General features: G+C 39.3%; 1 protein-coding gene across 1 annotated transcript; it reads left to right on the plus strand.

Annotated features, from left to right (window-relative positions):
- Positions 1-847: 847 nt before the first annotated feature.
- Positions 848-5,890, plus strand: LOC133818169 (DNA (cytosine-5)-methyltransferase DRM2). Its single transcript, XM_062250893.1, has 10 exons — positions 848-1,192; positions 1,375-1,418; positions 1,585-1,719; positions 2,150-2,237; positions 2,322-2,368; positions 2,996-3,118; positions 3,279-3,378; positions 3,707-3,798; positions 4,218-4,943; positions 5,247-5,890. The coding sequence occupies exons 2-10, from the start codon at positions 1,416-1,418 to the stop codon at positions 5,676-5,678; spliced, it is 1,746 nt and encodes a 581-aa protein (XP_062106877.1). The 5' UTR covers positions 848-1,192; positions 1,375-1,415; the 3' UTR covers positions 5,679-5,890.
- The last annotated feature ends 16,735 nt before the right edge of the window (positions 5,891-22,625 follow it).

Raw genomic sequence — 22,625 nt, forward strand, 5'->3', positions numbered from 1 at the left:
AATAATATAAAATTTATAGATATATGTGTAATTTTTCTGTCATCTCATATCACCTCATACTAAAAAAATGAAAGAGAAAGTAAAGAAAATAAGAATATATATCTCTACCCTCAATTGAGTACAATATTAGAGTACTAGCTTATTATATTTCATTTTTCATTCCATTCCACACTTTATAATAAATTTTTTGACAAAATAAAACTAAATAATTAACTATAACTAAATGCATACTTCTTTTTTCTTTTTTACAAATATGAATAAAAAGCAAATTATATCCCATTCAAAACCATATTAGATAATAGGTGAATAATCATTTTTTGTACTATGTATTTGATTGAAATATGTATATGATATTTTTATTAATAGTCATATGGTATCTTGTAATTATTTAGTACCATGAGCTCATATTTGATCAATATAATCAAACTGCTATTAGTTATATACAATTATATTTTAATTTAAAACTCATATACTTGAGAACATTTTAGTTATATTAATAAAGTTTTATTAATCAAATTTAAAGTTATGGTCCTAAATATATACTATTTTAAATTAATATTATTAAAATATAAAATATTAAATTTGTATTTCAATAAAATATTTGTACTAAATGAATATCTAGCGTTAGATTGTCAAATAATAATGTTAATCATATCATACAAAAAGTCTTAAAATGCTATTTTTACAGAATTGTTTTTCCTAGAAAATCTTCTCTAAATATATTTTATTTTCCTCCAAAAAGAATATATTTTCTTAATTTTGATTACCTTAATAAGGAAATAATAAAAGGTAATTAGCAAGTAAAGCGGTAGTACAAAATTGATTCACAGCACAAGGTGGGCGTTATATTGCTTTGCCGTTCCCCAAAATCTGACTTACTTCACTTGGTATCAAACGAGGCCCAAATGGGTCTTTCTTCGTTGTTTGGTCTCCGACTTTGAAAATCTCCCCGGATTTTCTTACTCTTTCTCGCTCTCCAATCACTCTTTCTCTCTCTTGCTTCTTGGTTCTCTGCATGTAGTCCTATTCTTCGTTCTTTGCATTGCTAATCCTTCTATGGCTTAGCTCTGCAAATTTTGACTGTACATACCGAACCAGGTTTTTTTTACTCTACCCAGTATCAAAAAGATTGTTTCAAAGACTAGAAACGTTTATTTTTGGACATAGCGGTGGTGAAGTTTTCTCTGACCAGGTAATTTGATTTGTTTATTTCGTTGTTAATTGCGTTTATAAGTAATGAATTTTTCTTTTTGTTTGGTAACTCTGTGTGATTAAGTGTTTTCGCCTCGTTTATTCAACAACTTTGTTTGATTTATTATGAGGAAAGTAGGTGACTCTCTGAATTTGTGTTATTTTTTTTATTCTTTTGAACAGCGTATTGTCTCTCGGCTGGGCCAGCCATAACTTCGGACGAAATGGTACTTTTTTTCATCTCAAACTTACTTGTAACAGCTGATCAAGAAATGGGTGTTTTTTTTTTTCATAAAAAAAAAATTATTTATTTATTATTTTTATGAAGAACAGTTTTAATACTTGAATAAAACATGTGTTTTCTTGTTGATATTTCTATGCAAATTTGGGCAGGTTGGGAATACTTCTGATGTAGATGGTGACAACTTTGATTGGGATACTGAAGATGAACTGGAAATTGGTAATATCCCTTTATCTTGTTCAAGTTTGACACTTCCTGGTGGAGTAGGTACAATTGGCTCTGGGGAGGTATGCGATTTTTGCAAAACTTTTCTAAAATTGCGTAATTTAGCTAGAATTGCACATGTATTGCAAGACCTTATTTTACTGCCCAAATTTGATAGTTGTACTATGTATAACAACGATTTCGTTATACTAGTTTCACAGAAGCAGTAAGCTGTTACTTCAATATGTTTGTTATATAGAATCAAATGGGCACGTTCATTTCATACACTCTTCTTGGATTTTGAGGGCATTCACTAATTTGGTTTTCCATGCATTCCCCAATCTGTGTTTCTTTATGCTGTTGTCATTCTGTGAGTTGAGGGCATTGACTAATTTGGTTTTCATTCTGTGTTATTACATTGATTTGTACACACATAGTTCTTTTGTGTGAATGATGTTTGGACGGTAAATTTTAGGTAGTGACTGACATATGGTAACTGTTTTCTTCTTAAAGGCGGGTCCTTCATGCTCCAAGACAATTGATCGTTTTGTAGGGATGGGATTCTCTGAAAAGATGGTGACTAAAGTAATTCAAGAGCATGGTAATGGTTCTGTTTGTGCTCCTTGCAAATAAGAATTGTATTGTTAATGATTCAATAATTAATCTGTTTTATTGTATCATCCAGGAGAGGAAAATACAGAAACTATTTTGGAGACTCTCCTCACATATTCGGTGAGTTAATATCTCTAATTCTCATATGCTTTTCACACCTAGATATATTGTTTGCTAGTTCGGTTTTATTTTTCCCTCTTTCTCCATACCACTTAGATTGGCCTATCTACCTATTTTTTGTGTGCGTTGGGGAATTTACAATCTTAGTAGCTGATCAGTTTTGAGTAACTGTTCAAATTCATCAATAGGATTACATTGGCAACAGCAATAGGATTTAAGTGATTTTCCCTATTTAGGTTACAGCAATAGGATTACATTAGACTGGAAATTTCCAACAATGGCCATATATGTTTTGTTTGCTTGTTTGGATAGAGCACTAATTGGGATGTGGAATAATGAGTGGTCATTTTGTTTTTTTTGTTGAGGCATGTTTTCTGGTTTTTTCCTTCATTTTTGTTCTTTTTTGTTTAAGGAGATCCTTCTCCTTGAGGATTCATCTGCAGTTCATTTTGTTGTTGGTCAGATGATTTTTGTTGTCTTTTGTCTGAGGAGAATTTCTGTTGGTAGAATTTTATGCTACACTTATTGAACCATATTCTTGTTTCATGACGAATCAATTGTAGCATTATTTTATTTTTTATTTTTTAATAATCCTGGATTTCTTTTGCTTATATTTTTATTTGGCAGACTCTGGAAGAATCTCCTGAAGGACAAGTACAACATAATGAGCCTGATAACTTTTCTTCAGATTGTGATTATGAGGGGAACCTTTTGAATGATTTCTCAGATATTGATAGTTCTGATAATGAGGTATCTATAATTTCAATTATTTTTCGTGGTCTTTTTAGCAATCCCGTCTATTAATGTGCCTTCTGTATATTTTGACAGGTGACTTTAATTTAAGCTCTTTGTGGTTCTTATATGTTCATGTTGCATGTATTCACTGTCTATTAATTGATCTGCTTTCCAGGATCTTACAAATCTTAGTTCTGACGAGGAGAATAAAATTAGGCCCCTGGTGGCTATGGGATATTCAAAAGAAGAGGCTTCAATTGCAATAGAAAGATGTGGTGCGCATTCTCATGATGAAAGATTTGAGTCCCATTTCATTTTTAAATTTGTTATCTCAATTTGTTAATTTCATGGGGTTATATCATTTTTTACTGTATCTATCTATTAGAATTTAGAGCTCTGGTATTCTTGAAATATTGAGCACTGTATATAAATTTAATTGATTTCTGCTTATTAATATCAAAATGCAACCGTACATACTAGGCAAATGCCGATTCTGGGGGTATTTAACTCTTTTTTCTTGAACTTTCTGTGATTGTACTTGTCAATTGTTTATCATATTTTTTTTCAACTCTACTCTAATTTGACCCTTTTTAAACATTGTAGGCCGTGACTGTTCACTTGCAGAATTGACTGATTTTATATGTGCTGCTCAGATGGCAAGGGCAACAGATGGAGATTATCCCCTTGAAGTGAAGGTAATTCTTTCTCCTTTTTGGATATTTGATATGAAGTTTTTGGGAATTTTCCTTGGCATTTTGTATTATTCACTAGTAGCTTTTTAACATGTTTAGGAGTATAAAGGGCCTGTTTGTGATGACTCTTTTTTTTTACTTTTAGACAGTAAAAGATAGCAGTAAACCTAAGAAGTTTCTTTAATTACTGTTTGGATAGTCTATGTCAAAATAGTTTTTCAAAAGAAACCTTGATTTTTCAAGAGAGAGCTCATGGGTGAAGCTGGTGGGTACTTTATTTAAAAAAAAAGCCTCCAAACATGTTGAGCACTTTTGAAAATTTATCCAAAACATTCAAAATTAATTATTAGGTTCATTTTAGAACTTTCAAAGTGATGCCAAATAGACCCACCATAATAACTGATTCTTTATCCATTTCACAGCCAAGGCTGAATGGTGACTATTCTAAGCAGAAGAAAAGGAAACTTCTTGAATGTTCTAAGCAAAGGAGGTTGGAGAAGAGGATAATGACTGAAGATGATGAGACAATTCGTCTTCCAAATCCAATGACTGGATTTGGGGTTCCAACTGAACCATTCCAGCGGGTTCGGAGAGATCTACCTGAAGCTGCTATAGGGCCTCCGTACTTCTATTACGAGAATGTGGCACTTGCCCCAAAAGGGGTTTGGACCACCATCTCTCGGTTCCTATATGATGTAGAACCAGAATTTGTTGATTCAAAGTATTTTTGTGCAGCCGCAAGGAAAAGAGGCTATGTTCACAATCTTCCTATTGAAAACAGGTTTCCTCTTCTTCCCCTTCCTGCACGCACGATACATGAAGCAATACCATTAACTAAGAAATGGTGGCCATCATGGGATTCTAGAACAAAACTAAACTGTTTGCAGACTTGCATTGGAAGTGCAAAGCTAACGGAGAGGATTCGAAAAGCTCTTGAAGAGTATCCCGATAGTGAACCACCTATGAGAATCCAAAAGTATGTTATGGATGAATGCCGGAAGTGGAATCTGGTCTGGGTTGGAAGGAATAAGGTTGCACCTCTTGAGCCTGATGAAATAGAAATGCTTTTGGGGTTCCCAAGGAACCACACAAGGGGAGGTGGAATCAGCAGGACTGATAGATATAAATCTCTTGGTAATTCTTTCCAGGTAATTAATAAACCTTTTAAGTTTCCAATCTTGGCAACCTTTACTCGTTTTCTTTTGATTGTACACGTGGGATCCTTTAATGATAAGCCAAAAAAAAAAACTCATCACTTTAGTTGCCATTGATTGTCTGATGCCATATCTTAAACTTCTATAATTAAGTGCTGGCAAAATAATGGTTAGTTCCTGGGAAAAGTTATTCTGTTACCGTCTGCACTAAATTTTAAGTCATTCCCAAAGCATTAATTTTGCTTGTTTAGATATATTTTCTGCCATTATATTTGCTTATTATTTTCCTCATCTCAGGTTGACACCGTGGCATACCATTTATCTACCTTGAAAGATTTGTACCCCAATGGCATCAATATGCTTTCTCTCTTCTCTGGAATAGGTGGTGCGGAAGTAGCCCTCCACCGGCTTGGTATCCCTCTGAAGAATGTTGTCTCTGTTGAGATCTCAGAAGTGAACAGGAATATAGTGAGAAGTTGGTGGGAGCAAACAAATCAGAGAGGGACTTTGATCGACCTTGCCGATGTGCAACAATTGAACAGTGATCGTTTGGAATATTATATGAGCAAATTTGGTGGCTTTGATCTTGTAGTTGGTGGAAGCCCATGCAATAATTTAGCAGGCAGTAACAGACATCACAGGGATGGACTCGAGGGTAAAGAGTCTTCACTTTTCTATGACTACTTTCGAATTCTAGACTTGGTCAAGTGTATTATGACAAGAAATTAATAGTTCTATCTATGTAAAGAGGCGTAAAGAGGCCAATGTTTCTGCTAGGTGTAGCTAATTTACAGACCACAGTCCATGGACTGTTCTCTTTAGGTCTCTATTTCATTTTCTTGTTTTTCAACCCACCACCACTCGCAACTGAAACATTCAAAGAAAACAACTTTCAATTCTTTGCGAGTTTCTCATAAAGGAAAAAAGGAAGTTTTGGAGGAGATTTGAAGTTGCTTTATGATGTTGATGTGCCCTGATTCTTTTCGGCTAATGTGCACAATAACGATTATACCGCACAAGATCATTTCATGAAAATTTCGAGGAATTTATATTACACTGAAAAGATGAGAAAGATTATTAAATGGAATCACAAGTCAAACTTTACCATATTATCGGAATTTTTGTTGGCTCCCAAATTTATTTTAGTGGATATGAAATACGTAAAGGAAATGGTTTACTAAATTTATAGGAAATACGTTGTGGATATGATATTTTGTTGTATAAGATTCTAGGTAATAATGTACTGTTTTAAGTCTACACCAGTTCATTTTATAGGTAAACTATTTTTTAGGTTGTTATTTTCGCAAGTGCAGAAGAAGAGTCACTGACCACCGTCTAGGGGCAATGCCACCATTGCCTGTGTAGAACCAGCATCGATGTCCACAAACTAGTGCCACTGTCACCCATGTAGGACCAATATTGTTGTTGCCCTAGCGTCAATGTCGTCACCTAGAACCAGCTCTGCCAATGGTTCTTCCTCCAACAAGAGAAGTCGTTAATTGTGATTGAGGTTTTAAATCAAAATTTTGATAGGTAAATTTCTCTAAAACTAGGGGTGAGCAATTTCATTAACTCGACTAATCAAACATTTTGAACTTGAAAAACCAAAAAAAAAAAAACAATGTAGTCAGGATAATATAAGTTATTTTTCAAATCGATCATTTATTACACTGATCAGTTTGCTAGCCGATGCCAACCCACCCCATAAAACTCAATTTGATTGAAATTCATTTTTTTAATTTTGGGGTTTTTTCTGGTATACCTAAATACTATCACATGACAATTTAAACATTTATACGATATCACCCAATTTTTAGAAAAATATGGTCAGTGCTACAGACCCATTCTTGCACGTGAGAAGCTTTGCTAATGTAGCGTCTCAAATTTGCTAATAAGGCTTAAGGCCTTGATTAGCGTGCCTGGAGGGCAATAAGTTGTTTATTATGTTAATGTGTGAATTTGATGAGTATGTGATTAGAAATGCATGTTTAGGTGAATTAAGTATGCATGTGGGCCCCGTTTGGTTATTAATGACATGTTTGTAATTTTAGCCCGTTGAGGGCATAAATGCAATATTTGTGATTATTGTGATTGACACCACGTGGAAGTGGTGATATATTTGGGATGCACGATCCGAGACAGTCCTAGGGAGCAGTTTAGCTAGAAAGTCACAACAGGGTCAAATACCCGACTTGAGATGAGCTTAGGGGAATTTTGGGAATATTATATGTACTTGGAAATTTATTGAGTAGCAGATAGTAACTTATTAAGGATTTAGTATGTCGGGGTTAAACGAGGGTTTATAGGAATACTCGAGGGATTAGTGGGACACGATAAATGATGGGATTGCCCTTGGGGTTACTTGGGGACTTAAGATAAGCTTAAGGGCAGATTGGTCTTTTAGTAAATGTGTTATACACTTAGAAGAGTCTTGGGAAACCACTGGAATTATACAGAAAGTGATTTACTCTCTCTCTCTCTCTCTCTCTCTATATATATATATATATATCTCGGTTCTCTATTCTCTCTTAGAAGCTTGGTGATCTTGGTGAAATCTAACCAGAGACTAAGGATTTAAAGCTGGGACTTTGGGGGGAATTTAGGGGGTTAACTCAGAGATTTAATCAAGCTCAAATGTAAGCTTTTAAACTTGATGAACAAGTTGAAATTATGCTGGTTTTGATTGCTAGAACTTAGGCATGCATGAATTGATTTCCAAGATTGGTTTGAATGTTTGATGGGTGTAGGAATTGGTTTATGAGCTTGTTAGGATGTTTAGGCTATATGGATATGAATTATGGGCTTAGTTCTGGGGTTGGCTGAAGTTTGGGGTGTGAAAAATGGGATTAAGCTCGGGGAAGAACTTGAGAGAAAATCTAGTTTTCTGGGTTTGCAGGTCGAGTCGCGGCCCTAGGAGGGGCATGCCGCGACCCGTGTGTGCGTGAGGCCTGGGGAGGCCTCTGTTCTTGAGGCGCGGCGCGGCGCTGGGCTAGGCATGCCGCGGCCCGTGTCTCCTTGCAGGGAGGTGTTTTGCCTCTATTTTGAGGCATGCTGCGACCCTTAAGCAGTTGGGCCGCGACCTTGGTTCAGGGCGTTGGCTGTTTTGTGGGTTTTTGGCTTGGGAACCCAATTGTTAAGGATCGGGATGGATTTTATCACCCGGATTGATAGAATCCAAGGTTCCGGAAACTAGAATTGTAACCCAAAGTTATTTAATGGATTAGAACTTTATGGATGGATGTTATTGATACGTTGTGACTAGGTTTTCAGCGAGGCTCAGACTAGGGGACTGTGCTCGGGACATCGATGCTTAGAAAGCTCGGGACACAGGTAAGAAAACTATTGTACCCATAGAGCAGGGCGATGCCCTATAGTTTGTGTTGTAGGGCATGACCCTATATGATTGTGTTGCAGGGCGTAGCCCCCCATTGATTATGTTTATACGTGTTTAAGTATTTGTTTAATTATGCTATGTGTGCATATATGCGAATGAATGGCAAGAGCCGGGAACGGCGAAGGCTGAGAACGGCGAGGGCTGGGAACGGCGAGGGCCGGGAACGGGGAAGGCTGAGAACGGCAGGGCCGAGCACGGCAAGGGGCCAGGAGTAGCGTTAAGCACGCGGAGTGCGAGTTGCCAAGGTGAGACCCTATAGGATACCTGGGATATCCTTACGGTGTAGACCGCGAACCCAGGGCCTGATAAAGCGCCTGGGACGGCATGGTCATATGTGTTTATCCTGTTGGCGGTTTTACTATATGCTGAATGATAGACATGCTTATGTTATTTGCTTGTGTGGAGTTTTCTTGCTGGCTTTCGGCTCATGGGTGCTCTATGGTGTAGGTAAGGGCAAGGGGAAATTTGACCAACCATGAGTACGGAGAGCGTGAAGCGATGCGTACATGTTTGGCCTGCCTGGCTGCCACGGCCAGGGGTATTTTTGGAGATGTTTGTATTAAACCTAATTTTGTCGTTTAGTCGACTTTAATTATATTTTTGAGTTGTAAATATTTCTAAACAGTATTTTGGGATCCCAAATGTTTAACGCTTTATAATTTTCAATGAATGGATATATTTTTCAAATTATGTGACTTCTGTTATGATTTAACTACACTTTTGTCTTAAAACCTCGATTAGCGAGTTAATTGCACATTTTAAATTCACTTAGTAACGACTCTAAGGAAGTAGGGCGTTACAACTTGGTATCAGAGCGAGCCAATGTTTATGGTTCCTGGAGATTGACCGAACATGTACGCTCGCTGTCAGTGACAAGCTCGACTCAGGGTTGGTAGGTAATGATTGACTTATATGCTTGAATATGTGCTTAGCTGCCTTATTTTCCTGTTTATTCTTTATAGAGCTCGACTCAGAGTTAACATATGCATGATGCTAGGGCATGGCCCGTTGAGTGTTATATGATATTTGTATGTTATGTGGATTGTTTTTATGGTTGGATGATGTGAATTGGGAGGTGGTTTTGGATGTTGTTATCATGCCTGATGAATGACGTCGTTGATTCCAGGCATATTGTTGAGATGCCTCGACAATCATCGAGACTCCGCAGCAGTAGGGCCGAGGATGAAGATCAGGGTCAGGACCCTCCACCTACCCCACAGAATTGGCAACAGATGTTTGCTGAAATGGAGGCAAGACTGCAACGAATTGAGGAAGAACTTCGACAGTTGAGGCAGTAGGCCCCTCCTCAGGCTACTGGGTTGTCAGTTCAGCAGGCTGTGGCACCAGTGCCGGTTCAGCCTGTTATGGAGAACAGTTGGGAACCTTTGTATGAGAGGTTCAGGAAGCAGCATCCTCCCACCTTCGAGGGTGGATCAGACCCACTGTGGGCAGAGCAGTGGATGAATATGATTTCCTCCATCCTGGATTTTATGAGGGTAGTAGGGAACGAGAGGGTAGCTTATGCCAGCTACATGTTCAGAGACGATGCCCGCATCTGATGGGATGTAGTGACTTAGAGGAGGAATGTGGCAGTTATGACTTGGGAAGAGTTTAGAAACATCTTCAATGAGAAATATTACAGTGTTGCAGTCCGAGCTGCGAAGGTTGACGAGCTCATCAACCTAACTCAGAATCAGTTGACAGTTACTAAGTATGCTCTGAGATTTGACCGGTTGGCGACGTTTGCGCCGGATTCGGTGCCGACTAATGCGACAAGAAGGGATAGGTTTGTACGGGGTTGAATGTTATGATCGCCCGTGATGTGAAGATTACTTTGGATCCAAAGACTACTACATATGCACAGGTAGTGGACAAAGCCCTTACAGGTGAGGGGGCCGAGGATCAGGTATGGAGAGAGAGCGTTGTTAGGCGCGATGCTAGGAGGACGGTGCCTCCTTTTATTGGATCTAGTCGGGGTCGTGGCCCCAGTGAACAGAAGAGAAAGACCCTAGATTCTTTTGTTCCTCCTAGCTCGGATAGGATGGCACGGGGTGCTTTTGGCGGCCATCAGGGCGGAGGTGACAACTGGAGAAGTTTTCTAGTGTGTCCTCAGTGCAGATGACGACATCAGGGAGAGTGCAAAATCAGGGCTTGCTTTATCTGTGGGAGTGGCATTCATCTGAAGAAGGACTGCCCACAAACCAGGAAAGAGGAGCCAAAGCAGGGTGATAGTCTTGCTCCTGCCAGAGTGTTCACCTTGACTCAGACTGAGGCGAAGGCTAGCCCCTCGGTTGTGACAGGTCGGATTTCTAGTGCTGGTTCTTCCTATACTGCATTGATTGACTCGGGAGCTACCCATTCATTTGTGTATGCTAGAGTGATAGATCAGCTGTGTAGACCTAGTGATTTGGATGCTAGGGGTTTTGCAGACTTTGTTGCCGACTAGGGAAATGGTAGTCTCTAGGAGATGGATTAGAGCATTGCCAGTAGAGATAGACGGTAGGGAGTTATCTATTGATCTGATTGAGCTAGTGATGGATGACTTCGATAGGATCCTAGGAATGGATTGGCTATCAAAGTATGGGGCAACGATTGATTGCAAGCACAGAATGGTGACTTTTGAACCAGAAGGGGAGGTGCCCTTTATATTTGTGGGGACAGTTTGTGGACCACGGGTACCAATGATTTCAGCACTGAAGGCTAGAGACCTGATGCAGGAAGGTTGCATAGGATTCCTAGAGAATATTGTGGATACCTCTAGGGTTGTGTCGGTTGGACCGGGTGAGACTAGATTGGTATGTGAGTTTCCAGACTTATTTCCAGTAGACCTGCCAGGGTTTCTGTTTGTTTAACGCCCAAAATGTGACTACACTAAGCGATAGTTGTAGTAAGATCGGGCGGTCGATCCACAAGGAGGTAACCTAAAATCAAAAGGTTAGTAGAAAATAACACAAAAAGTTAATAACAAGAAGTAAATAAAATTGTAAATGGAAAGATGTTTGAGATTTTGGTGTTATATTTTGATAAAGTGATGAAATCAGATAAGTGAAATAAAGGTAAGATGTAATCAAGAGTTTGAGAAAATGAAAGGTTTCAAGAATCATCCATATGCTTGTTTAGTTAATTGGTTACTTGATTTACAAAAATACACAAGTAAATAGTTCACATCCCAACATTTACTTGGAAAATCTAACATTAAAGTCCATAGTTTTTCTAACAAAAGTTCATTTGAGTTATAAAGTTCTTTACTTTAAAAGCACAATATTAATCTTATGAAAAATCTAAAAATGACAAAATACCCAAGGGCAATAATGCAATAGAAGATTAGACATAAAATTATGTATCAATATTACTTTTACTAATTAGAAGCACATAGAAAGAGCATGACTAATCCTATATACTATTAGCATAAGTAAATAAAGATAACAAAATAAAGATAGAGATGAAAGAACATAAATAACTCAAATATATTACATTAAGAATATACTAAATCAAAGTAGCAAAATAACATCACTTGCATATGGAATCATCCCTAACCTTCCTAGGAAGATTAGGCCATTATGCTCATGATTCTCACAAAATTCTAAGAAGAAAATATGAGAAGAAAGTGAGTGGAAATTTCGCTATAGTTTCTCTACTCTAAAATTATACACCAAATGTGAAGAAAGTGTCCCTATTTATAGATGGAGAGAAGGACTAAAAAGAAATTAAATAAAAATTTGGGGTTTACAAAATAAATATGAAATATTAATAAAAAAATATGATTTTGAAAAATCAAATCTTATTATTAATATTAACCTAGCTATTTTGGTGTATGGTCAAAATACCATTTTTCAAAAGCACCAAAAAAGATGAGCTTTAAAGCTCAAAATGGTAATTTTGCAAGGCCCAATACCCACAAACTATGGGTTGAAAGTGGCTGTAGCAGAAGTGGATTTTGACCCACTCCCAACCAATGAGATCGCGCCACGTGGCAGTGCTGGAGGGAAAGGATGCTTCGGATGGGCTGCTGACTTTGGCTGGTTGTGTTGGGCTTTTGGGCATGACTGCTGGGCTGGGCGTTGGAATGAAGGCTGAAGGTCACATGCTTGCATTGCTGAGAATTGCTAATTTATGGAGGCTGCTGAAGGAGGCGTTAGAATGAAGCTGTGTTGGAGCTTCGGATGGCTGCTGGCGGCGACGTGGCGGCCTCGGGTTGGCTAGCAGGCGGACACGTGGTGGGCAGGGAGATGCATGTGGCTGGCTTTGGGTTGCTGGAACCATGGGCCTGCATTGGGCCTGAAATGAAAAAAGAGAAGTTAACTACAATAATATCATTTTTCAGCTCTCATTTTTCAAGTTTAATTCTTTTCTTTTCTTTTCTTTTCTATATTTTTTTCTTTTAATTAGGCTCAAATGCATTATAATTCATATAAAATATTTTTAAATTAAATTAAAACTAATATTTTCCATTTAAAGAATATATCATAATAAATTCAAGAAAATATTATTCAAAACTTAATTTAATTTGGACTTAAACTTGATAAAATGACATCTTTTGAGCACTAATCACCGTTGCAGCGGGAGATTGAGTTTGTTATAGAGTTGGCACCAGGGGCAGAACTAGTATCTAGGATACCTTACAGAATGGCTCCGACAAAGTTGAAGGAGTTGAATATTCAGTTGCAGGAGTTACTGGATTTGGGGTTTGTCAGACCGAGTTTCTCGCCATGGGGTGCTCCAGTGTTATTTTTCAAGAAGAAGGATGGATCTCTTAGGATGTGTATTGACTACAGGGAGCTAAACAAGTTGACCATTAAGAACAAGTACCCACTGCCTATGATCGACAATTTATTTGACCAGCTATAGGGAAATACAGTGTTTTCTAAGATTGATCTCCGGTCAGGTTACCATCAGTTAAGGAACAAAGAAGAGGACATACCAAAGACCACTTTCTGCACGAGATATGGACACTATGAATTCCTGGTTATGTCCTTTGGATTAACCAATGCCCCAGCAGCTTTTATGGACATGATGAATAGGGTTTTCAAGGAATACTTGGACAAGTTTGTGATAGTATTTATCGACGATATTCTGGTGTACTCTCAGTCAGAGACAGAGCATGAGCAGCATCTACATTTGGTATTGTAGCGGTTGAGAGAGCATACGTTATATGCTAAGTTCAGCATGTGCGATTTTTGGCTAGCGCAAGTCACGTTTCTGGGCCATATTATCAGTAAGGAGGGGATCTTGGTTGACCCAAGTAAGATTGAGGCAGTGAGAGACTGGCCTAGACCGAGCAGTGTTCCTGAAGTTAGGAGTTTTCTGGGATTGACATGATATTATCGGCGGTTTGTTGAGGGGTTCTCCAGGATAGCTACGCCGCTGACTGAATTGACGAGGAAGAAGACTAAGTATGTTTGTACAAACAGATGTGAGAACAGTTTCAAGGAATTGAAGCGGCGACTGATCACCGTGCCAGTGTTGAGTCTGCCGACAAACAATGAGAAGTTTATGGTCTACTGTGATGCTTCCAGACAGGGTTTGGGGTGTGTGCTGATGCAAGACGGAAAGGTGATAGCCTATGCATCGAGACCTTCAAAGGAGTATGGGCTGAGATATCCCACGCATGATCTGGAGTTGGCAGCAGTGGTATTTGCACTTAAGGTTTAGAGACATTATCTGTATGGTGAGAAGTGCGAGATATACACCGACCATAAGAGTTTGAAGTACTTCTTTACTCAGAAGGATATGAATATGTGCCAGAGACAGTGGCTGGAACTGGTAAAGGATTATGATTGTGATATCCTATACCATCCTAGGAAGGCTAATGTAGTGGCTGATGCATTGAGTCGGAAGGGCCCATGATAGTTGTTCAGTTCAAGACAGATATCTGATAAGCTAGCCGAGGAGATGACTAGAGCGGGTATAGAGTTGGTGGTTGATCAATTAGCCAACATCACTATTCAGTATACACTCCTTGAGAGGATCAAGGAGGCGCAGGGGAAGGATTCCCAGTTGAGAGGGAACAGAGAGAAAGTCTTAGTCGAAGTGACTAATGACTTTTCTATCTCGGAGATGGGGTTACTGAAGTACAAGGGTCGGATCTGTGTTCCGATGGATTCTGATATCTGACGAGAGATCTTGGATGAATCGCATACCACTCCCTATTCTTTACACCCAGGTACGACGAAGATGTACCAAGATTTGAGAGCCTTGTATTGGTGGTCAGGAATGAAGAAGGACGTCGTGGATTATGTGGCCAAGTGTTTAACTTGTCAGCAGGTAAAGGCTGAACATCAGAGGCCAGCAGGGTTATTGCAGCCTCTAGGGATTCCAGAGTGGAAGTGGGAAGATATCACCATGGACTTCGTGGTTGGTTTGCCGAGGATTGTGGGACAACATGATTCGGTGCGGGCGATTGTGGATAGGTATACCAAATCGACCCACTTTTTACCTGTCAGGATGACTTATACTGTGGAACAGTATGCCGAGTTGTATGTGAAGGAAATTGTTCGACTTCATGGGGCTCCGAGGTCGATATTATCCGACAGAGACCCCACCTTCACCTCCAAGTTTTGGGAGAGTCTGTAGAAGGCTACGGGCACACAGTTGCGGTTTAGTACCGCTTATCATCCTCAGAAGAATGGATAGTCTGAGAGAACGATTCAGGTACTGGAGGATATGTTACGAGCCTGTGTGCTTGATTTTGGGGGATCGTGGAGTAAGTATCTCCCTTTTATTGAATTTTCGTACAACAACAGTTATCAGGCGACTATCGGAGTGGCTCCGTATGAGATGCTATACGGGAGGAAGTGCAGATCACCTATCCATTGAGATGAGATGGGTGAGAGGAGATACTTGGGTCCTGAGGTTGTTCAGAGGACCAATGAAGCGATTGAAAAGATTAGAGCTCGAATGCTCGCCTCCCAGAGTCACCAGAAGAGTTACTAGGACTTGAAACGCAAGAGCGTAGAGTTTCAGGTCGGTGACCATGTATTCCTTCGGGTTTCACCTTTGAGAGGAGTGAAATGGTTTGGTGTTCGGGGCAAGCTGAGCCCTAGATTTGTTGGCCCCTTTGAGATTCTGGAACGGGTTGGAGAGGTAGCTTACAGATTGGCTCTGTCAGGGATTCATGATGTTTTTCACGTGTCCATGATCTGGAAGTATGTATCAGATTCGACGCATGTACTGAGTTATGAGAATTTGGAACTAGACCAAGATTTATCTTATGAGGAGAAGTTGGTTCAGATTCTCGACCGGAAGGATAAAGTCTTGCGGAGCAAGACCACTGCCTTGGTGAAAGTGCTGTGGAGGAACACCAAAATTGAGGAGGCGACGTGGGAACTTGAATAAGATATGCGGGAGTGGTATCCCGAGTTGTTCAGGCAATTTCGAGGACGAAATTTTTGTAAGGAGGGGATATTTGTAGCATCCCAAATTTGCTAATAAGGCTTAGGGCCTTGATTAGCGTGCCTAGAGGGGATTAAGTGGTTTATTATGTTAATGTGTGAATTTGATGAGTATGTGATTAGAATTGCATGTTTAGGTGAATTAAATATGCATGTGGGCCCTGTTTGGTTATTAGGGGCATGTTTGTATTTTTAGCCCGTTGAGGGCATAAATGAAATATTTGTGATTATTGTGATTGACACCACGTGGGAGTGGTGATATATTTGGGATGCACGATCCGAGACAATCCTACGGAGCAGTTTAGATAGAAAGTCACAACGGGGTCAAATACCCAGCTGGGGAGGAGCTTAGGGGTATTTTTGGAATATTATATGTACTCGGGAATTTATTGAGTAGCGGATAGTAACTTATTAAGGATTTAGTATGTTGGGGTTAAACGGGGGTTTATAGGAATACTCGAGGGATTAGTGGGACACGATAAATGATGGGATTGCCCTTGGGGTTACTTGGGGACTTAAGATAAGCTTAAGGGCATATTGGTCTTTTAGTAAATGGGTTATACACTTAGAAGAGTCTTGGGAAACCACTGGAATTATACAGAAAATGATTTACCCTCTCTCTATCTCTCGGTTCTCTCTTCTCTCTTAGAAGCTTGGTGATCTTGGTGAAATCTAACCAAAGACTAAGGATTTAAAGTTGGGACTTTGGGGGCTAGAAGCTTGGAATTTAGGGGATTAACTCAGAGATTTAATCAAGCTCAAAGGTAAGCTTTTAAACTTGATGAACAAGTTGAAATTTTGCTAGTTTTGATTGCTAGAACTTAGGCATGCATGAATTGATTTCCAAGATTGGTTTGAATGTTTGATGGGTGTAGGAATTGGTTTATGAGCTTGTTAGGATTTTTAGGCTATATGGATATGAATTCTGGGGTTGGCTGAAGTTTGGGGTGTGAAAAATGGGATTAAGCTCGGGGAAGAACTTGAGAGAAAAGCTAGTTTTTTGGGTTTGTAGGTCGAGTCGCGGCCCTAGAAGGGGCATGCCGTGACCCGTGTGTGCGTGAGGCCTGGGGAGGCCTTTGTTCTTGAGGCGCGCCACGGCGCTGCGCTAGGCATGCCCTAGCCTGTGTCTCCTTGCAGGGAGGCATTTTTCCTCTGTTTTGAGGCATGCCGTACCCTTAAGGGGTTAGGCCGCGACCTTGGTTCAGGGTGTTGCCTGTTTTGTGGGTTTTTGGCTTGGGAACCCAATTGTTAAGGCTCGGGATGGATTTTATCACTCGGATTGATAGAATCCAAGGTTCCGGAAACTAGAATTATAACCCAAAGTTATTTAATGGATTAGAACTTGATGGATGTATGTTATTGATATGTTATGACTAGGTTTTCAGCGAGGCTCGGACTAGGGGACTATGCTCGGGACATCGGTGCTTAGAAAGCTCGGGACATAGGTAAGAAAACTGTTGTACTCGTAGAGCAGGGCGATGCCTTATAGTTTGTGTTGCAGGGCGTAGCCCCCCATTGATTATGTTTATACGTGTTTAAGTATTTGTTTAATTATGCTATGTGTGCATATATGCGAATGAACGGCAAGAGAGGGGAATGATGAAGGTCGAGAACGGCGAAGGCCAGGAACGGCGAAGGCCGAGAACGACAAGGCCGAGCACGACAAGGGGCCGGGAGCAGCGTTAAGCACGCGGAGTGCGAGTTGCCAGAGTGAGACCCTATAGGATACTTGGGATATCCTCATGGTGTAGACGGCGAACCCAAGGCCTGGTAAAGCGCTTGGGACGGCATGACCGTATGTGTTTAGCCTGTTGGCGGTTTTACTATATGCTGAATGATAGACATGCTTATGTTATTTGCTTGTGTGGAGTTTTCTTGCTGGGCTTCGGCTCACGGGTGCTCTATGGTGTAGGTAAGGGCAAGGGGAAAGTTGACCAACCATGAGTACAGAGAGCGTGAAGCGATGCGTACATGTTTGGCCTGCCTGGCTGCCACAACCAGGGGTATTTTTGGGAGATATTTGTATTAAGCCTAATTTTGTCGTTTAGTCGGCTTTAATTATATTTTTGAGTTGTAAATATTTCTAAACAGTATTTTGGGATCCCAAATGTTTAACGCTTTATAATTTTCAATGAATGGATATATTTTTTAAATTATGTGACTTCTGTTATGATTTAGCTACATTTTTTCTTAAAACCTCGATTAGCGAGTTAATTGCACATTTTAAATTCACTTAGTAACGACTCTAAGGAAGTAGGGAGTTACAGCTGATCTCTAGGAATGTCGGCGAGAAGCTTTGCTTCAGTAATCAGCCACAACAACGACCAGTTAGGGGAGATCTCCATGAATGCCAGCGAGAAGTTTTACTTCTGTAATCAGCCACGTCAGCGACCAGCGAGGGGAAATCTCCATGAACGTTTGCGAGATAAAATCAACAGAAGACCTCCATGTGAACGACGGCGAGAGAAGATCTATTTATGTCAATAGAAAAATTGTTGATCTGAAGTTGCACAAACATTTTGAAGCAAAATCTTTAAAAAAAAAACAATTATGAGATTGTTTAGTGTGTGGTTTGTTTAATTTATTCATCAAATTTTGTTGGTATCTCGTTGATTCTCATATTTTAAGGATATTTCTCCCAATAATATGATTGTTATCTTGTTAATTTTGAAAATATGAAAGGGAAAACACTGAATTGAAAATTCTGGGTAGTATATTAAGAACAAGGAAGGTATTTTAAAATTTTAATTTAACCTCTGTTGTTGTTGTTGAGTTGTTCGCTTGTAGTCCTGATGTTGTCACTTAATCTTATATATAAACGTGAAAATGGCAATGTTAACATTCTAATAAAATTTAATTATGTACATCTCAGATAATGGTATCTCTATCAATTTTGATACAAAACAATGAAAAAATGGGATGATAAAAGTAATTAAGTTGAATTTGAAGTTAGTGGAATCCCAAAACAGTGCAAATACGAAGACTTTCTACAAAAAATGTATCAGCAACTACAAAGCAACACGGAAACAACAAAACTTTAAATACAATATCAAGTTAAATAAAGCCACCCACCCCTAAATATAATTCATTTACATTCAGCTGAAAATAAAATAAACTGATTTCAAGGTATCCCTTATGTGTGAGCATAGTGGATACAAAAACAACAATATCAACCATTCCTTTTTTCTGCTATTGAGAATCAACAGTGCATCAAAGTTGTGTTGCTATTGTGTTGTTGTAAAGTTTTTTTATCAAGAAAGGAAAAAAAATTTATTTCTGAACAAAGCCAATACAAAAACAAGCCAAGTCTGGCCCAAAAAACAAACCAGAATTACACCAAGCCAATTCTAAAAATAAATCCCCTCTCATCATCTGTCATTTTCTCTGTGAACAACCAAATAATCTATATGGAATCTCTCTTTTAATCTTTTCAACTGTATGATCCACACTATAAGTGTAATTTTCATATATACAAGTGTTTCTATTGATCCAAATGTGATAAGTTGCAGCTGCAAAAACCGCTGCCAAAATCTCAACTTTCACCCCTTTCTTGAAGCCTTCAATCCAATACAGCCAATCCTCACATGTAAGAGGCCAAATACACCCAGTCCAGCTTTGCAGAAGTTGAACCACACGCTTCGAATAGGTACAGTCAAAAAACAAATGACTGTGATCCTCCTCAGTCATCTCACAAACAGAGCAAAGAGAATTTTCAACAGGGATCTGGCATCTTAGTAGGTGATCTCTAGTAAGTAAAGAGGAATTTACAGCCTGCCATAACACAAAACAATGTTTTGGAATACTCAATCTATTCCACACAAATTTTTGATAGGTCACTTTATTCCCTTCAAGCAAGCAATTATACAATCTGCCTGTAGAGAATTTCCCAAGAGCTCCAGCAAACTCAATATCTTCCTTAGAAAACACTTGACGAATATGGCATAACTTTCGCCAGTACCAGCTTGTGTCCGGCTTAAGTTGATGCCCCCAAAAATCAGAGTCTTTTAAGTAAATGTGATTCACCCATTTGACCCAAAGATACTCTTGATTTGAGGTTAAAGCCCAAACATACATAGCAATTAAAGCCTTGTTCCATTTTGAACCTTCTTTAAAGCCAAGTCCTCCATACTCTTTAGGAAGGCAGATCTTTTCCCAAGAAACTTGGTGAAATTTGCTTCTAGATCCATTATTACCCCAAAGAAACCACATACAAAGCTTATCTATTTCTTTAATAATACTTTGAGGTAATAAAAAATTCCCATCCAATAGTTTCTCAACCCCAAAAGAACAGAGTTAATGAGTTGGGATTTACCTGCATAAGAGAGATGCCTACTAGCCCAAGTGTGAAGTCTCAGCTTTATTTTTTTCAGGATGACACCACAATCTTCAACCTTCCATTTGGTTGGTCACATAGGCACCCCCAAATACTTGATAGGAAAACTCCCTTCCTCAAACTTGACAATCCTCATTAATTCCTGTTTTTCCAGCTGGGAAACACCACAAAAAAAAACCTGTGATTTGCTTTTGTTAGCAGAAAGCCCTGTACTTTGGCGGAACTCATCAAAGACTGTAGCCACTACTTGAACCAAGTTGATGTTGGCCTTGCAAAAGATGATAAGGTCATCAGCAAAGCATAAGTTGATGAGCTTAAGATCTTTACACAAAGGGTGATACCTGAAAGAATTATCCTGGGCACCAAACTGAAGTAATCTAGTGAGGTATTCCATTACAAGCACGAACAACAAAGGAGAAGCAAGGTCTCCTTGTCTCAAGCCTTTAGCTCCTTTAAAACCCCCTTGGAATCTCCCATTCATCATGAGAGAATATTTTGTACCTCTAAGGCAGACCGTGATCTAATTGATAAAACGGGAAGGAAAACAGTAAGCGTTAAGGAGCTTCTCTAAAAACAGCCAGTCAACTGTATCATACGCTTTACTCAAATCAATATTCAAGGCACATCTGGGGGACACATATTTTCTGCTATAATTCTTAACCAGGTCTTGCAGAATCATAATGTTGGGAGAAAGGGACCTTTGTTTAATGAAGGCCCCTTGGTTTTTATTGATGAGAAAAGGAAGAACCTCAGCAAGTCTGCTACAGATCAACTTCGAGATACACTTGTACAGTGTATTACAGCAAGCAATTGGATGATAATCCACTGCTCGTGTTGGTACATCCGTCTTTGGAACTAAAGCTATAGTGGTGTCATTCAGCTCATCTGAAATGTACCCTGTTTCAAAGAACCCAAGAACTGCAGTAGCAATTTCGTCCCTAATCTCTTTCCACATAGCTTTGTAAAATTCTGAGCCATAGCCATCCGGGCCTGGACTTTTAGTTCCAGGAATGCTGAACAAAGCTTTTCGCACATCTTCCTTGCTAAAAGACTTAACCAATCTCAATTGCCTATCAAGATCAAGCCGAGGCCCCATACTAATACACTGGGAGTTGAGAGGCTTAGTAACCGTACTAGGTCTGCCCATGATGCTCTGAAAGTGGTTGATAAAGTGCTGAACAAAGTGCTGAACAACCTCTGAATAATCTTCTATTTTCTGTCCAGTCTCATTGACAAAAGAAACTATACGGTTTTCCTCTCTTCTTTTTTTAATAGTGGCATGAAAGTAGGCATTGTTATCATCTCCTTTTTGCAACCAAGTAACTTTGCTACGTTGAATCAAAAAACTTCTGTATTGTTTGGCTTGAAAAGCATACCTGTCGGCGGCTTGCTTTTCGGCTTCTTGTAAAGAGTAGTCAGCTGGATTGGATTGAGCCACCAGCTGAGCTTTTAGAAAATCACCTTTAGCAATATGGTAGTTTTGCTCAACATTCCGAGTCTCATGTCTATTGAATCTTTCCAGTTCATGTTTGAGTCTCAAAAGCTTCTTCATAATCCTGTTTAAACCAGTCCCATGTATAGCTCCTCCCCAACTCTGCAAAACAGTTTCCTCAAATTTGCTATGGTGAGTCCACATATTGAAAAACCTAAAAGGTTTCCTTCCTAGATTTCCTAGCTGACGAGACTTCACAAGGCAGAAGCAGTGATCCGAGATCACCTCCCATTGGAAATCAGCTTCAGTGTTAGGAAAGGAATCGATCAGTCCTCATTAACGCAGACATGATCGATTTTAGAATAAACTCAATCACCTCCATCTCAATTATTAGACCAAGTATATTTAGAACTTGAACTCTTAAGAGGAGCAATCCAACTCTGAGCTAGCCAAGCAGTTGAGTCCAGCAGCTCCAAGTTAGTGACAGATCTCCCCCCCCCCCACTCTATCATCATAGTTGAAACAAGCATTAAAATCCCCTAAAACAACCCAAGGCTTAACTGGAAAATTTACACCAGCAAGCCCATTCCATAAGCCCGCCCTTTCCTCTATGGTATTAAAACCATACACAAATGTTACACAGAAAACATAATTCAATCCTACCATGTTCACCTGAAAATGAAGAAATTGTTGATTCTCAGCAAGGATATGGACCTTCACAAAGTCCTTCCTCCAAAGAACCAATAAGCGCCCTTCTGTGATTAAACTATTATGAAAGTCCCAACCACAACAAAATCTCTCAATCATTTCCCCTACTTTCTCCCCTTTCAATTTATTTTCTAAAATGGCAGCAATTCCCACCTTATTCAATCTTAAGAGATTCATCAAGCTTTCTTGTTTATCTCTTTTATTTAGACCCTGAATGTTCCAGCTAATTAGGTTGCAACAGTCCATGATCAAGTTGCTGAGAAAGTGTATCCACTATCACATCTTGTATCTGTTCTTGTAACACAGTAAACACATTTTGAGTCTCAGTTGAATCAGTATCTATACTCTTCCTTTTAATCATAGAATTCCCAACTTTCTTAGGCTTTTCCCATTGCTCTGCTTCCCCTGGTTTTGGCAT

Source organism: Humulus lupulus, chromosome 2 (assembly GCF_963169125.1).
Source record: "Humulus lupulus chromosome 2, drHumLupu1.1, whole genome shotgun sequence".
Lineage (NCBI taxonomy): Eukaryota > Viridiplantae > Streptophyta > Magnoliopsida > Rosales > Cannabaceae > Humulus > Humulus lupulus.

Coding starts and splice junctions, on each gene's coding strand:
- LOC133818169 (XM_062250893.1), top strand. Junction 3,379..3,706: donor AATTGCAATAGAAAGATGTG/GTGCGCATTCTC, acceptor TAAACATTGTAG/GCCGTGACTGTTCACTTGCA. Junction 4,944..5,246: donor CTCTTGGTAATTCTTTCCAG/GTAATTAATAAA, acceptor TCCTCATCTCAG/GTTGACACCGTGGCATACCA.